Source organism: Colias philodice, chromosome 23 (genome assembly GCF_061535455.1).
Source record: "Colias philodice isolate Cphi_HAF_F1 chromosome 23, ilColPhil1 Martin Lab GWU primary, whole genome shotgun sequence".
NCBI classification, from domain to species: Eukaryota; Metazoa; Arthropoda; class Insecta; order Lepidoptera; family Pieridae; genus Colias; species Colias philodice.
Window position 1 is genome coordinate 5,865,403 of NC_143108.1, and position 17,192 is coordinate 5,882,594.

Here is a 17,192-nt window from a genome sequence, read left to right on the forward strand (position 1 = left end):
CACGTCATGGAGGAAGGTTTGGTATCTTTGAATCTTGTCAAAGGAGTTTCACTTCTGACACGTGTTCTCGGCCCTCACGCTCTTTTTTTATTTTATATTGAATATCGAAATGTATCTAATTTATAACATTAGTATGTAAATTTATTATATCCTTCAAACTTGAGAAGGAATGCTGACTCCACCCAGAGATAATTATATGTGATTAGGCTTAACTAATAATTATTATTAACTACCTTTAAAGTTGAGAAAACGTTTAAGGAATTTATTTTATTGGCGACTGGATATTTAAGTGATCTAAACCATATGCATGTACTATGTTAATTTAGTTTTTTGTATGTTGAACTAAATGTTAACGCCACTGCACTGGGTCATATGAATATTTATTAATTTGAACTAGCTTTAGTACTAATTATAAATTGCTGTTGCCTCATTTCGTTGTTATTTCCTAAAATGTACCGTTTCAAAAATAAAGCTAATAAAATACTTTTTACAATCAGTCCAGTAGTCAAAATTCATCGATTTTATACTTAAAATTATAATAATCGAACTTGGCAAATGAAGAAAATCACCTAGAACTAAAAACTCAAACTCAAACATTTATTTATTCAATTAGACTTCTTATAAAAGCACTTTTGAATCGTCATAACATTTTTTACATTTACCACCGATTCGGAAAGCAGTATGGAGAAGTACCGGCAAGAAACTCCATAGACAATAAGCATAAACTACAAGGTTTTCCACTTACTTTTCTCTCAACATAGGGTCCAATCCAACAGTTGGCTCATCCAAAATCAGCAATTCCGGGTCATGTACCAAAGCGGCTGCTAAGGAGACCCTTCTCTGCTGTCCACCAGATAACTGCTTGATAAACCTCCCAGGGCTTGGCAGTTCCAGCAGGTCACTGAGGAACTTGAATCTCTCGTGGAGCTGTTCCGTCTTCATGCCGTAGATACGCCCGAAGTAATAGATAGCGTCCCGTATTGTGAATTCCGCTACTAAGGCTATGTCCTGGAAAGGTTTTTATGGTTTATGTTTGTTTGTAAAGATTGTGTTATTGGGTAGTAGGAAATGGCGTATGAAGAGATCGTATTTGGTTTAGGAAGTTACGCTACATAGAGTGCTAAGTTTAGGAAGTAAATAAGTGTGGGTGAAATATATTTAGCTGTTCAGTCTTTTTATTACTATTATTTATAATATTATGGTCTAGTTTTATTGCTGGTCTAAAACACGTAATTAAACTAGCCGACTATTGATAATTTAGTGACCTAAATGGCTTTTTAAAACTAAGTAGGTATGTAACATTTAAGACGAAGGAGGTTTTTGAATTCTTAATTTTTCGGAAGAAGAGGGAAGTGTATATAATAACGCCGATAACAGATGTGTTGTTAAAATCCCAGAATATATAAATGTTATGTTGATCAGACCTATATAAATTCAAGTCAAATACAACTATACATCCACAGAATTACAATATTCAATAGGCGGGTCTACACAGAGCGAGCAGACTCGCAAAGCAAATGCTGCGCGAAGCAGCTCAATCAGTGTGGACATGGCTCGCTCGACGAAAGCTCGTGTGCGCGTGTGTATGTATGGTACAGAGACAAAGCTTCTTATGAACGTGCAAAACTCTTACCTATTTTGGTAGGGTTGTTACAAATTAAATCACATTTGTTTAATAACCTATTGTAATTCTTTTGGTGATTGGATTATGATATATTTTTACTTTTTATAGTATTATTCATACACACAGTGCAATAATTATTGCAATTGCATTGCATTGACAAGCGATGACATCTACCCATCTGATTTGTGCGGTTGTATGAAGCTGTCTCTACTATAGTTCTATACCACTTATTACTCGTGTGTCCACACTGACCTAGCTGCTTCGCGCAGCAATTGCTTCACGAGCCTGCTTGCTCTGTGTGAACCCCGCCTATTAAATTTGATCTTAAGTAGCCTTTCAATGATTCTACATACCAAACTATTATCGGAATCGGGAATCCCAGGAAGTATTATGACATAAGAAGGCATGTACACCGTCATATTCGCATATAATTAATAATAACAATTGAATACGTCATAGCATTCCAAACGGGCGCGTCCGTGAGCTACATAATATGTATTTTGGCGTATTGTTGATACGTTTATTGCATTTTGATAGATATAGGTTTTTTATTTTATTTTAGATTGTGATAAAATATGCATTTCTTTAGTATTTGTATGACTGTATTTCATAAAATTGAGTTTAGTTTAGGAACGTGTTACTAATGTGTATTATTTTTTTCTGTTTTAAGTAAGTAGGTATGTTTTAAGTTATTCCAAAGATTTGAGTTTGTGAGAATATATTAATAAAAAAACCACGTTTCAGCCCAAACAGGAACAATATTTAATACTTAACTTAAAAATTTTAATGGTGGAATAAACCAATTCAGATATTCAAAATATACCCACATCTATTCCAGTTTTAAAGACTTTATTATTCATTTTTGAAAGGGATGCCTAGATAAGAATTAAGCTCCAAATTTATAATTATTACATGTTAATATTATGTTAATTTATAATATCCCATTATTATTTTCCAACATAATATTAATTTATTGTCATAATCTATTTTTGTTAAGACCCTACCCGTTTAATCTAATTTAGTTTTAGTTTTTTGGTTTATACCACCGAACCTTGGCTTATACTTTATATTAATAGGTAATATGATTATTATGTAATTTGACAAATATTAAGCTATATATCTTTATATTTAATTTATATTAAAAAATCTTTAAGTGTCTGAAAATATTGAGTTCGAGTTTTGGTTTTATTAATCATCATCAAGAATTTTACATACATAGGTACATATTTGCATGGTGCATCAAGAGATTATATCCAATAAGGTATAGTAATTTAGTAGTTTTGTGAAATTTTATCATGTTTGTATTTTCATGTTACTTACAAACAGACAAAAAAGAGACAATGCAAATTTTGCTGGTCACTTAACCTTGATGACATGTACATAATATTTACCTATATTTAAAATGAAAATATTTGTTTTAAAACATAATATTATTATTAAGTTAGGAATGCGTATTTTTCGAACTTTTAAAATGAATAGGAATATCACTGTTATTAAATTATCACTGATATCAAAGAGATAATAATAGGAATCTCATTAGTAAATAAACACATAAACACTATCTATTATAATACTAGCTTTTCGCCCGCGGCTTCGCCCGCGTTTTCAGAGAAAAACCCGTTCCCGTAGGATTTCCGGGATAAAACCTATCCTATGTCCTTTCGCGGGTATCAAAATATATCTATACCAAATTTTATGCAAATCGGTTCAGTAGTTCAGGACTGATTGAGTAACAGACAGACAGACAGAGTTACTTTCGCATATAAAAAAAATATGTATGGATTCACATGTCAAGTGCATAATTACAACAATTAAAAACCGGTATTTTCTAAATAATAGGCCAAGGCGGTCAACATTACCGATTTGATATATTATGTACGATTCATTTCTATAATCCCTTGAACTACAAGTACTACAACACATATAAGGAGAATAATTACGTACTATGTTATACTTTTTTACTGGTAAAGCATCAATATTGTTTTTACGCTGTTTCTTAGATGAACATTCATTTAATTTAATAGTACATACTACTACATTTTATAAATTTGAGAATTTTTAACGGATTTTACTATTTAATAAAAAAACGCGTTAAAAATCCGTTAAAAAGTCTTTTATTACAAATCACTATACATTTTATGAATTAATAGGTTTCCTGAGGGCATTTTTATTTGAACATCACGTCACATAGAATATTATGGATGACTGAGGTAGTTAATTAAGGATGTCGTGGACCATAAGTTAAAAAGAAGAGTTGAGAAATACGACCCTCAATGTTGATACTTGATAGTAATAACAGGAATGCTTTCAAACCGGTATGAGATAGGTCTTGATACTTTTAAAACTAAAATAAAATAAGACACAAGAAGCTACAAACTAAAGGCAATGGAAATATCTGTTTAAATTGATTTAGCTAAATATTCAAAGAATTATTGAAAAAAAAAAAATAGTATTTTATCGTGAATTGACACTTTTGAGACATTAATAGCAACAACATAGTAGGCAAATGACAAATCTGTGGAAATTAATCAACCAAATAAAACATTTAAAAATTATCCAAAGAACTATTTTTTATTTATTTTTAATGAATTGATACTTTTGAGATACTCAAAGTGACAACAACATTAAAACAACCTGTTGAAATTAATAAGTCAAATAAATCGTTTAAATAATTATTCAATTAATAATTATTATGTATTCTCTCTATTTGCTACTTTTATTAGAGGACAACAACTTCAAGGCAAAAAACAAATGTATTAAAATTAATCAGCCCAATAAGCTGTTCAAAGAATTAGCAAACACAAAAACAATAAATATTTGTCATGCAAACAAACCTGTATAAATTAATTTAGTTCAATAAAATGTTCGAAGAATTCACAAAAAAAAAAGTATTTTTTACCTATTCATTTATTACGTAATTTTGATAAAAATAATCTGTTAAAATGACTCACCCAAGAAAATTATATTCCCGATGTATAAGCATAGTATTTGTTAAAAAAATCATAAAAAATAAAAACAAATAAATGTATAAAAAACATACCTGCGGCATATACCCGACCCTAGGACCGGGTACACCACTGCCCTTTTCCCCCGGTCTCCCCCCGAGGACCCACACTTCACCGCTATCTAATTTCCGTCTACCCACAATACATGATAGGAGGGTAGTTTTGCCACAACCTGACGCGCCGAGAAGACCGTATCTGAAATAAAGAATAAACTGCAATCACATATAACTAGCGTTCCCGTTTCGCTTCGCATAAAAATTAACAAATCGTATACTAAAACCTTTCTCGAGAGCTACTCTATCTATTGAAAAAATCCATCAAAATCTGTTGCGTACTTTTAAAGATCTAAGCACACGGACACACAGACGGCGGCAAGCGAATTTTCTTTATAGTATGTAATGATTATGAAACTATACTTGTAGCTAAAATATTATTAAAGTGAAACTTTTATTACATCGTCTCTAACTTTTTGGTCTGTGTAGCGCATGTCGCGTGTATCGCGGCTGCCGAGTAGGTATACCGTCATGCGACATGCGCTACACAAAGCAGTATTCGGAACCGTTCGAACAGTTTCATTTTTACCGTGGTTTCATAAAACCACACAACATTTTTTTCACTATAAGGTATGTATATAAATATTGTACATATTAAGCTCAGTAAAAAACTATTGACTTGTTTACTACAAAATATTTTATGATAGTATTTTTTTATGTAAATATCGTTTACGTATGGACAGCTTAATATTCATAATAAACACTCTATTAAATGCCTATAATTATTAAACAAGATCTAAGTACAAATAGTCTTATCTGGTTAATCCGTATTAAAACTCTTGTTATAATATGGTAGAACCTCATGTCAACACTAAGCACTAGCAAAGAATACCTACTTAATAGTAGGCACTAGTTACGTATAAATTAAAATTAAAAAAAATCGACAAAATTCAAATGTAAACGGGGCTACACTAACTAGGTTACCATGTAATCCATCTACTAATGTTTACATAGAGCTAATAATCAAGCATTAAACAGAAACCAGTACTACACAACTTACATAATACCCTTCTCGACGGTCATGTCCAAGTTTTGCAGGACTGGTTTGCAGTCATTGCTGCCCTTCCGACCGTAGAACTTGCATGCCCGTTCGACCACAACGGCCGGCGTCGCCATCTTGAATGTGTCAGTTTTGACAGTTCAGTTGGCGCGCATTTTTGTGTCAACTGAAAAAAAAAATATAAAAATATGTTACTTGAGCCAAATGATATTATATTTTTATTTTTATCATTTTACTTTTGAGGACGGAAGCTTTGCGGAAAGTGTCATTTAATTAAAATTCTACTGTTGGCTTTTCTTCCAGATATTGTGATGAATTTAATTGTTTTTTTTTACATACCATTTGCGTCAAAATCTTTATATTTTTGAACCGATTCGTTGTTAATTGCGTAGGAAATTGGAAAATACTAAAGCGTGTTTGCCAAGTTTTAGAAGTGATGTTGACGTGAGGATAGTCTTGTTATTTACATTCCTTCAAATTCGTCAATATCCTGTATACTGTTTATATTATTTTATTGTTATTCATATTTTAATTTGTTGTGAGAAACGGTAGGTTACTGGGATCTAATGTGATTACAACTATACAGATTTCGAAATGCGATAGGTTGTTTTTATATGCATGACGTCATATGATTCATTAAAATAAGATTAATTAATTAATTAAAAAATAATGATAATAAGTTTCAAGTTTCAACTTATCACAAACTATAAAAATTGATAATGGTTTTGATTGACGTACGAATAACGAAAGGTATACAAAAATTAGTTAGAAAAATATGTTTGTTTTAAATACATATTAGGTAGGTATTATATTGAAGACTATGGCTATGAAGGTTTAATAATATAAGCTAGAGAGCTTTTTCACATTCGGGTCAACATATAGGCTATATTCTATAATATTATCACGCACGCTTAGACCAGTAGGAGCGGAGCAATGCGGGTAAAACCACTGGGCAGCTAGTATTTAGATACAATTTTGCAAGCAGATGGTGATTTCCTTAGCAAACTTGGCCGACACTCGAGAATTATATCGTACGTCTTTCACTTTTAGCAAAACATGAGATGTGGGGTAACAAACCTGTTCCACTGTCCCACTAAACGGATAATTGAACTCGATTATGGTCGTTGGCCGTTTTTTATAAATATCCGTATCATATATTCATGTATAGAGGTATGAGGGAAAATACACATGTTTATTAGTTAGTCAAAAAACAAAAAAAAAAAAAATACGCGTACTAATTTTTTTTGTTGATTCAGGGTAATAAAGTTCATGAAATTGTTGTATTGTCACCGATCTTTTATAAATGTAACTACAATGTTTGAATGAATACTGTCAATTAAAAGTGGGTCAAAATCGAGTCAAGTAGTTGGTAAACATACACACAATACATGGTCAAGCTGTATATTTCCTTAAATTTATGTAAGTACGTAGATAAATCCATGAAATATATTTTTTTTTAATTTGATAAAATTTGAAAATCTATTAGCATTTATATATACTTATATATACATATATATATTTATAAGGCAATGTTTTTTTGTACGTCACTTACAAAAAAAAAACATGTTTATGATATTTTTTTTATAATTTTTGTTATCCTAATTATAAAGATTGGCAATTAAAAAGATAGATAGCTAGACAAGGTTACACGTTTAATAGTTGCTTACACAAAAAAAATTTGTGTAATTATAAATGTTAATTATTTGAATAATTAATTTAATAATCTGTTTTTATTAAATATGTAAACATTTTTTGCACTCACTACCTTTGCTTAGTACACTTGTACTTGATGAAATATTATAAACAAATTCTATATCTATATCTATACTTATATTATAAAGCTGAAGAGTTTGTTTGTTTGAACGCGCTTATCTCAAGAACTACTGGTCCGATTAGAAAAATTCTTTCAGTGTTGGATAGTCCATTTATCAAGGAAGGCTATAATAGGCTATATTTATATATCATCACGCTAAGACAAACAGAAGCGAAGTCACGCGGGTGAAACCGCGGGGCGCAGCTAGTTACTAATAAAAATAATGTAGAAAAATGTCGTAAAACATTCAAACATTAAGAAAATAAACAATAATATGATAGAGTAATGTACTATAACAATTGACGACTTTATCACTATGCAATGATCTCTACCAGACAATATATATTAACTCCTTCAAATTCAATTACCTACATTACTAGTATAGTATTATACTATCTGTGACCTACATATACCTCCATCTTCTCCATAGAATATCTACGGAATGTACATCTCTAAAAGACCTAGTAAAACAAGGGCCCAACATCCGATAGCCATGACGTAACCGTTACGTTGATGCTCGTGGTGCCGTAATCGTTACATCATGATCCTACTTATTCGACCTCTGAGGCGTTGAGATTAGCACCATTGTTTAAAATATGGGATCTTCAAGGGACCATGATGTAGTAGCAGTATTGTTTCCAGTGTGGTGCGTTATACGACCTATATAGCGCTGTTTTTCTATACTGGATATAATACTGCTATAAGATCGTGGTACGGGGGCAGATGTAAGAATTATTAGAGAGGTACTCTAATCAATTATATTATATTGTAGTATTTGTCACAGCTTCGTCAGGGTTAAACTGGTTATGCCGACTACTCACGTACCTGCCGCAGGGGCAATATTGGAACAATCTCGGTTGCACGGCGGTCGGAGCAATTTCAGCAGCTCTAAGTTGCCCCTGCTTGCCTATACACATCATAATTAAGGAGCCAATTAAGGGTGCAATTCCAATATTGCCCCTGCTGCACGTAGGTGTGTAGCCGGTTTTACTGGGACAAAAATGTATAGAGATTGTCACTCGGTAAATGAAAAATATTTTTAGATACGATCTGCTGTTGTTGAAACTGCAATACTTATACAAACATCCTTTCTCATTATAATCACGTTCATTCATCTATCATCACCAATTTTCGCGTAAAAATTATAACTATGTATAACTATACTATAATATTATCAATGGATTAAAACACACTGTGTGGTCTATGTTTTTTTGCGTGTGCTATCCACGTACCGCGATCATATGTAAATCATTGTTTTATTAGTAGGTACTACAATACATTTCTTAGAATGTATGTATGTTTCATCGCGCTGAACGTACCTATACATAAGTCAATATAAACGTATACATAAGATTGAACTCTGTTGCATTTTTAATATGATTATGGCTATCATTGTGGTTCTTCTGCATTACCACTTTTTTCATTTTGTTGAGTTCTTTCTTGATTAGTATCCATATATACGTTTTTGTAACTAAGTTTCATTTAACACTTACTTTTCACCCCGGTTTCAAAAAAATCTAATTATGCATACTACGTATTTGATATTTTTCCATTGAGGTAGGCATAATACTTTTCCTTATTATTAGACCTTGATTAAATTAAAAAAATGTAAATTTATACCGGGGGCTAATTTTGCGGAGTAATAATAATTAAATCGTCGGAGCTTTGGTTTGCAAATCTATTTAACCGGATTCAATATGTTAATATTAAGTAGGTATTTATTAGTATTTACTGGGAAAAGTTAAAGTTTGACGTCAAATTGTGTCCTTTAATTAGTTCGATTATAAATATTAATGTATCTGTTTATATATTTATTTGTTTATTACCTATATAAATTGAAATAAAAAATTATACAGCTTGGTAATCATATTTAAGTATCACTAAATCACCTGACAAACAAGATACATATCATAAAATTAAAAACCATATATTTTTTTGTGAATATTACTTTATTTAAATTGTATGGACATTAACTTTTTGAAGTGAAACTTCTTTATCGGGGTTGGAAAAAAATTTAGTGTAACATTTTTTCGCTACGCGTGACATTTTTCCGTTACGCGCCATCTTGTTTTTATCCCTACCACGCGTGATTGACATATTTCTGTAAAGTTGCATATAGTAAATTATTTTTTGAAAAATAAGGTCATAAAGAAGTTTCACTTCTTACGTGTGTACACTAGTACACGCACACATTTATTTTTATTTTTCAATATTAGTGGTACTCAGCTTGAAGTTTTCAATGTGTATAGTATCAAGAAAAAACCTATAAGTAGATATAATTTTTACAAGAATTTACAGTATGGAGTAAAAATACTAGCATAGCCAATGATGTTATCATCACTACATAGTATAAAACAAAGTCGCTTTCCCTGTCCCTATGTCCCTATGTCCCTTTGTACGCTTAAATCTTTGAAACTACGCAACGGATTTTGATGCGGTTTTTTTTAATAGATAGAGTGATTCAAGAGGAAGGTTTATATGTATAATAAGATCCATTAAGTAGTGGAGAAGTACTGTTATTTTTGAGGTTTCTAATGTGATGTCGTAAAAAATTACATTTATTCCGCTTACATTGCAAACGCAGGCTGAACCCTACGAGTTTTATCAAAATAATGTACTAAGTATTATACACATTGAAAAGGTCTACAGAAAAATCCGCGATGGTATATGTCTATCTCTTATGGATAACCCACAATAACTTTTTTTTGTCATTTACTTTTTACGACAAATAATGGCTAATTTTCGAAGCGATTTTAACCAATACAGCATTAATCCTTAACCAATTAAATACCATGGATACATTGTTCATTTAATATAGATCTATATGGCCCTTTACACCGTATGATTTAAGTGAATATTTTCGAAGATATTACAGATTTAAAAATTGCAGGACGTAGCGTTTGCGGCCGCCCGGCTATGTATTTTATACCCGTGCGATGCCGGAGGCCGGAGCGGGCCGCTATATTTTTATACCTATACAACGTTCACAATTTTTCTGTAGTGTATTTAGTATCAGCATTGCACCCGTGCGAAGCCGGGGCGGGTCGCTAGTAGTCTTATAAGTAAAAAGTTTATAAAACAAAGTCGCTTTCTCTGTCCCTAGTTATGCTTAAATTTTTAAAACTACGCAACGGATTTTGATGCGTTTTTTAACAGATAGAGTGATTGAAGAGAAAGGTTTATATGTACCTATAATTTATTAGGTTCAAGACACAGCGGGCGAAGCCGCGGGCGGAATGCTACTTCGAATATATGCCGGCGGCGTCGTATCATGAGCGAAGAAGACAACTGAAGTAAAATGTGGCTAATTGTCCACATTTCGACACGACGTGCCACTCATCGAGCGAAAATAACCTATCTACAACTAACATTGTGATAGCATATGATCACACTTATTTCAGTGTGTCCCTTATTTCATGTCATGTTATATTATAAAACAATAATTAGTATTCTCACCATACCCCATAACACATCTAATTCAATGTTTATCTAGAACGTTCTTTAAGTATTATATTATCTGTGGTTCTATTATGAAACAAAACCCTCTATCGAAGTATCAATTAGTATGAATTACATGGCGTAAAATTTCGCCGTCAATCAACACTTACGTTGTGAATTGATTTAAATAATTGTAATTACTTTCGATTAATATACGCGAGTGTATTTTATTTTAATATTTTGAACATTATTTTTACATCGCGGTCGGTTTTATGATACTACTAGCATTCATCCAGCGGCTTCGCCTTCGGAGTTCGGACATACATACAGACAAACAGAATAAAATTTTAAAAACAATATTTTTGGCGTCGCGGTCGGTAAGTATCTATTGATAAATGTACATCACGGCCCAAGTATTTAAAAAAAATATTCAATGTACAGTTTTGACTTTCCTACGATTTTATCCATACTAATATTATAAATGCGAAAGTAACTCTGTCTGTCTGTCTGTTACTCAATCACGCCTTAACTACTGAACCAATTTGCATGAAATTTGGTATAGAGATATTTTGATACCCGAGAAAGGACATAGGATAGGTTTTATGCCGGAAATCCTACGGGAACGGGTTTTTCTTTGAAAACGCGGGCGAAGCCGCGGGCGGAAAGCTAGTATACAATATAGACTATATTATGTATAGACTTGGCGAAATTTGTCCTTATAAGTAGAAATGGATTGTTGTTGATGATGATTAATTGATTAGATATATAAGGTTGTTTGATTGAAAATATAACCCGGTAATAAGAACTCAATAGATATTTATGAGTCATATGATTTATGTAACTACACGAGATGATTATTGTGTTAATTATAGAGAATATAGAATAATGTATAGCTAAGTGTAATAAATTGTATAAGGTACATTGAGTGATTAATTGGATTGAATGAATAGGTATAATGGTAATTTATCCTTAGGTTAAGATAACCTTTAGGTTAAGATTTTATCGGCAGGAAAGATAGAGAAAATCATTATTCTTTAAGTGAACACAATATTGCAGCAATTTGAGTACTCTATGTCTATTGTATTGGATGCCTTGTTCATTTTTAAAGATTTTTTTATATTCTAAGGAAGGAATAATATCTAATAATTATTTAATAGTAGAAGGTCCATGTATTTTCAAATTACACAAATAATTTAGGATAATGTAAGGATGTTATAAATCATACAGAACGAATAATATTCTAAATACAGGCCAAAAATGCATTCGGAATTTTATAATTATTTTTTTCGTAATCGCATCAAAAACTACAAGTTACATTTAGCCATTGAATACTTAATAGTAGCTAAGATTTAGCATAGTAGATATACTACATTTGGGACACCCTGTTTAAGCTATCTATTTGAGAAGAAAACGTTCTAATGGTCCTTACGTCACATTATTGACAGACGGACTGTAATCATGTTAGGTACCTTTTTTTTTTTTTTTTTTTTTTTTTTTAAGTGGGGAAATCTTGCATAGATACCCACGGCCTCCGGGGAAGGGGCCGTGGGTTATGTCGGATTCCTACCGACCAAAACCCCACTGTGTTCCGTCAAGCCGCATCAACGACGGGGCCACGGGTATGGTAGAATTCTTCCGTGACCCCGTCAGCGGCTGCCCGTCGCCGGGCCAAAACAAATTGTGAGCCAACCAGCTCTAACCTCATGGGGCGGCGTGAGCGGAACACGTCTCACGCCACCACATCTCTCCGGACGATGGACTAAATATCATGTTAGGTACCTACATAAGAACGCGTGAACGAAACGTTATTCTTTTGTGATTATGAGATATTATACTAGATGTAATAGAGCAATTTGTATTGATGAAAATGTTCGAAAAAAGACAAATAGATGGTTGGAGTTACAGTGTAGAATGTGAGTAAGTACATACACTAATGAATAAGTTATTTCAATAAGGAAACATTCATTTATTAAAGAAATATTATAAAACCACATAACAAACCAGCTAACGAGGATAAGAACGAGGATGTAGGAAATTAGGAATGGAATTTAAGAGAAAATAACCACATTACATCATAATATAATAACTTCTTTTGGTAATATTTGACGTCACATCTTTTGGAGAATGGTTAAGTGCAATGAACTATAGTGTAATGATATAGCCTACTAGAGGTCCGCCCCGGCTTCGCCCGTGGTACATATTTCGCAATAAAAGGTAGCCTATGTCCTTTCTCGGGTATCAAAATATCTCCATACCAAAATTCATGCAAATTGATTCAGTAGTTTAGGCGTGATTGAGTAACAGGCAGACAGACAGAGTTACTTTCGCATTTATAATATTAGCACAATATTAGTATGGATTAGACTAATTAGAGTTTTTATGTTTGTTTGTTCCTCAATTGCGCAAACAGTAGGACGGAATTTGATGGACTTTGATACAAGTTAAAGGTGATTTTTATTAAATTCTCGGCTTCAATGTTTATTCGTTATTATTATGTTTCGAATTATCAAGTTTTTAGGTAAGGACGATTAGGAGAGCAATTATTGTGATAAATGATAAAAAATATAATTATTTAACTTGACATACATTTAAGTGAGAATATTCCCACACGATCGCGTGTTTTATAATTTTCTATTGCATGATATAGAAGTACTCATTTGTTTTTGTTATTCGCTTGTCAGTTGTCACGCGAATTCCAAAACCATATGATGTATACAAGTATAATAATATGTATAGTGGGATTTTTCATATATTTGCTTCGATAGAATACAATAGAGATAACTAACTACTAAGTAGTCTATTTCTATATGTATGTAGTTTTAATTTTTTGTATAAAATGCTTTTGTAACAAAATTTTTTAGCAACCGCGCTCAGTATTATATTTATTATTTATACGTATTTAATAAAAATACAGAATTTGGAAGAACAAATTGGAAAACGAAAATTAATTCCAAATATATTCCGAATATTACACTTTGAAATACATTCCCAAATCTATACCAAAATCTACAAATCAATCAATAATCACCCATCCAACATCCAGCCGCACCCAGCGACGCTTAACCCCGATTGATCAACAATCACAAACGATTGTAAAAGAGTAATAACTTGCAGTAATATTTATTGCATCGGCCTGATGTGTCGCCGTGTTGGCAACGTAATTTCGTTTGTAACCTACATTTACAGCCGACGATACGGATGCGACACGATGTTTTATCGTCTCTGTTAGCAGATGTAATACTAAGGTGCCTGAACTTGAGCCTATATTAAAAGTCGATGTGTAGATAGTTAATTGGGTAGTGATGCGCGTGGTCTTATTCAAAAACTGAGTAGATACGTGAAAATACATAGATACTGTATGTAAATTATGCGTGAGTAGTGTACTTTAATACATAGAATATAAAAACATGCTTTTAAATTATATATACATATAAAAAAAATATTTTAAATAGGTTAATACGTAGGTATTTTACATTGGATGGATAGATAATAATATTATGTTAATTTGACACGTGTAAACTACAAGGCCCATATTGAACTTGCAAATTTTATTAACTTTAAAATGGCTATAAATCCTTTAAATTCCATCATAAAATACTATAAAATATAGCTCTACAAATCCCAATTAAATATATAAAAAGATAATACCTATATCTTTTTGTAAAAGACACTTTTTCTCTACCTAAATTCATTTAGATGCGATCAACTTTAGCGTACAATAAAAACAAACACCACATAAACCTTCGCTTTATAATACGTAGTACTGACTATTTTAAGTACTGGATATTAAATTTAAACTAGTAGATAATAATAATTAAAAACTAGTACCTAGGTCCCAGAAAAAATGTGTGCATGTACTAGTGTACACACGTAAGAAGTGAAACTTCTTTATGACCTTATTTTTCATAAAATAATTTACTATATGCAACTTTACAGAAATACGTCGAATCACGCTTGGTAGGGATAAGAAAAAGATGGCGCGTAACGGAAAAATGTGACGCGTAACGAAAAAATGTTACACTAAATTTTTTTCCAACCCCGATAAAGAAGTTTCACTTCAATAATAGGAAATATCGTAGCATGTAAAGTGCATCTAAACACCGTTAGACTAACGTACAATGAGGCCAATGCGATCTGTTTGTTGCGTTATACATACTTAGCTATATTATCTATATTATCTATGTTTATCTTTATTCTTTAAAGAAAGAGAAAATAAATGTTATGTTACTTAAAGTCTTGTTAATAGTACGTAACACTTTAATAAGCGATTTCCAGTCTAGGTCATGGTCTATCTATTGGATGAATTTTATTAAAATTAGTTAAATGTTTTGGGGTATGGTGGAGAGACAAACTTCTGATTGATTAATTGTTTAGTAGATAATATAATAAACGTGTAAATGTAAGTCACGATCGTACACGATCGTACATGTACGATCGATACCTACGTAAAACTCAAAGGTGACTGATATATGTAAATGTAAGTCACGATCGTACACGATCGTACATGTACGATCGATACCTACGTAAAACTCAAAGGTGACTGATATATCTATCAACGCACAGCCTAAACCACTGGACGTATCGGGCTGAAATTTGGCATGCAGGTAGATGTTAGGACGTAGGCATCCGCTAATAAAGGATTTCCGAAATTCTTGCGGGAACGGGGAAAAACGGGGATGCACGTACAAAGTCGTGGGCGGAAGCTAGTACCAAATAATTTTGAAGTATTTTATACAAAACTTCGCATTTTGAACTTTTATATTATCTATTTAAGCCACATTTAACAGTTTTACCACAGAATAAATACTAAATATTAGTAATGTAGTCACTTATCAGTCACATTATCAGTCACTTAAATGTAATAACTGTTAATTTTAATTTTTAAGCCTTAAAGAAGGCTTAAAATTAGGCAAGCTAGAGCTAGGTAAATAAATTGAAATAAATTCAATACGCTATAATTTAATATATTATTAAGATTCAATGTATCGCAATGAAGAAATCACGCATAATTAAGATACTCAAACATGTAATAATATAAAAGAGAATTAGTAAATATTATACTAATGTTATATAATGTAGAAATGAAAGGCCGCGAGTGTAGATCATGGTCATACCGTAAGGTCATTGGGAAATGTAAGTCAGTAAGGTATTAAAGAAGAGTACCTAAGAAAGAGAAACTTTTGCAAATTATTTAAAGAAATAAATTTAAATAATAATCATATTACCTACTACTTAAACTACTGAATTAAGTGTTCGTAATGTTAAGTTTATTTCAGGAACCTTATCAATAGGTAACATATTTTAAAGAAAAAGTTTTGCGTGTTTGTCATGGTAAACCTTGACAAACACGCACGAGACCCTGATGCTACCAACACTAGATTATGCTGACGTTTGCTTCTCAAACCTTACTCAGGAGCAACTTAATAAACTCGAACGCTTACAGAACCTTGCGGTGCGCTTCGTTTTTGGGTTAAGGAAATTTGATCATGTCACAGCCTTCCGGAAGCAGCTTCAGTGGTTACCCATACGACTTCGTCGTAACGCTCATGTCCTCTCTCTCCTTTACTCCATCCTATTTGATCCCCGTATCCCATGCTACTTAAAAGATAATTTTGAATTTTTATCTGCCAGGAGTTTGAACCTACGATCTAATGATAACCTAATGCTACGTGTTCCAGTGCACCATACTAATTTCTACAACGCCTCTTTCACCGTAAAAGCCGTTCAACTCTGGAATGACTTACCCACTAGCATAAGGAAAGCACAAACGCTCCACTCTTTTAAAAATATGGTTAAGTGTCACTATTTGCAAACCTGTTAATTATTTTTATTATTAATTATTGTCATTTTTTTTTCTTGCTTGTTTTTTTTTTACTGTTTTTTTCATGTGTTTTTATTTGTCATAATTTTTTTGTTGTCTTTTATTTTATTATGTGATGTCCTTTTTTTATTTCTATTGTGTACATAATCTACCTTAATTTTCTTTTTTTTCCAATACATTGGCTGCTCGGGTTGCTTGGAAGAAATTGCTTGAAGCAATAAAGCCGCCCTTTGCATCTAATGTCCTGTCTGTGTGTGTGAAATTTGTATTTGTGTTGTATGCAATAAAGATTATAAATAAAATAAATAAATAAATAAACCGCAAATACTACTTAAATGTGTGTATTTAAAAATCTTTCACATAGAAAGCTAAACAATCAGAGCGTAAAATTGTTAGCATATTATCAAATAGATGTATAGATGCATGATTGAAACAAAA

At 32.0% G+C, this 17,192-nt stretch overlaps 1 protein-coding gene across 1 annotated transcript in view; it reads right to left on the reverse strand.

Moving 5' to 3' along the window:
* LOC149478071 (ABC transporter G family member 23-like) overlaps nucleotides 1–17,192 on the reverse strand; it is a 72,636-nt gene that overhangs the window by 36,213 nt on the left and 19,231 nt on the right. The window contains exons 2-4 of the mRNA XM_089709867.1: nucleotides 5,683–5,848; nucleotides 4,665–4,824; nucleotides 746–1,008 (exon numbers count right to left, since the gene is read on the reverse strand). Of these exons, the coding sequence (XP_089565993.1) occupies nucleotides 746–1,008; nucleotides 4,665–4,824; nucleotides 5,683–5,798 (539 nt within the window). The 5' untranslated portion in view covers nucleotides 5,799–5,848. The remainder of the gene's footprint in view (nucleotides 1–745; nucleotides 1,009–4,664; nucleotides 4,825–5,682; nucleotides 5,849–17,192) is intronic.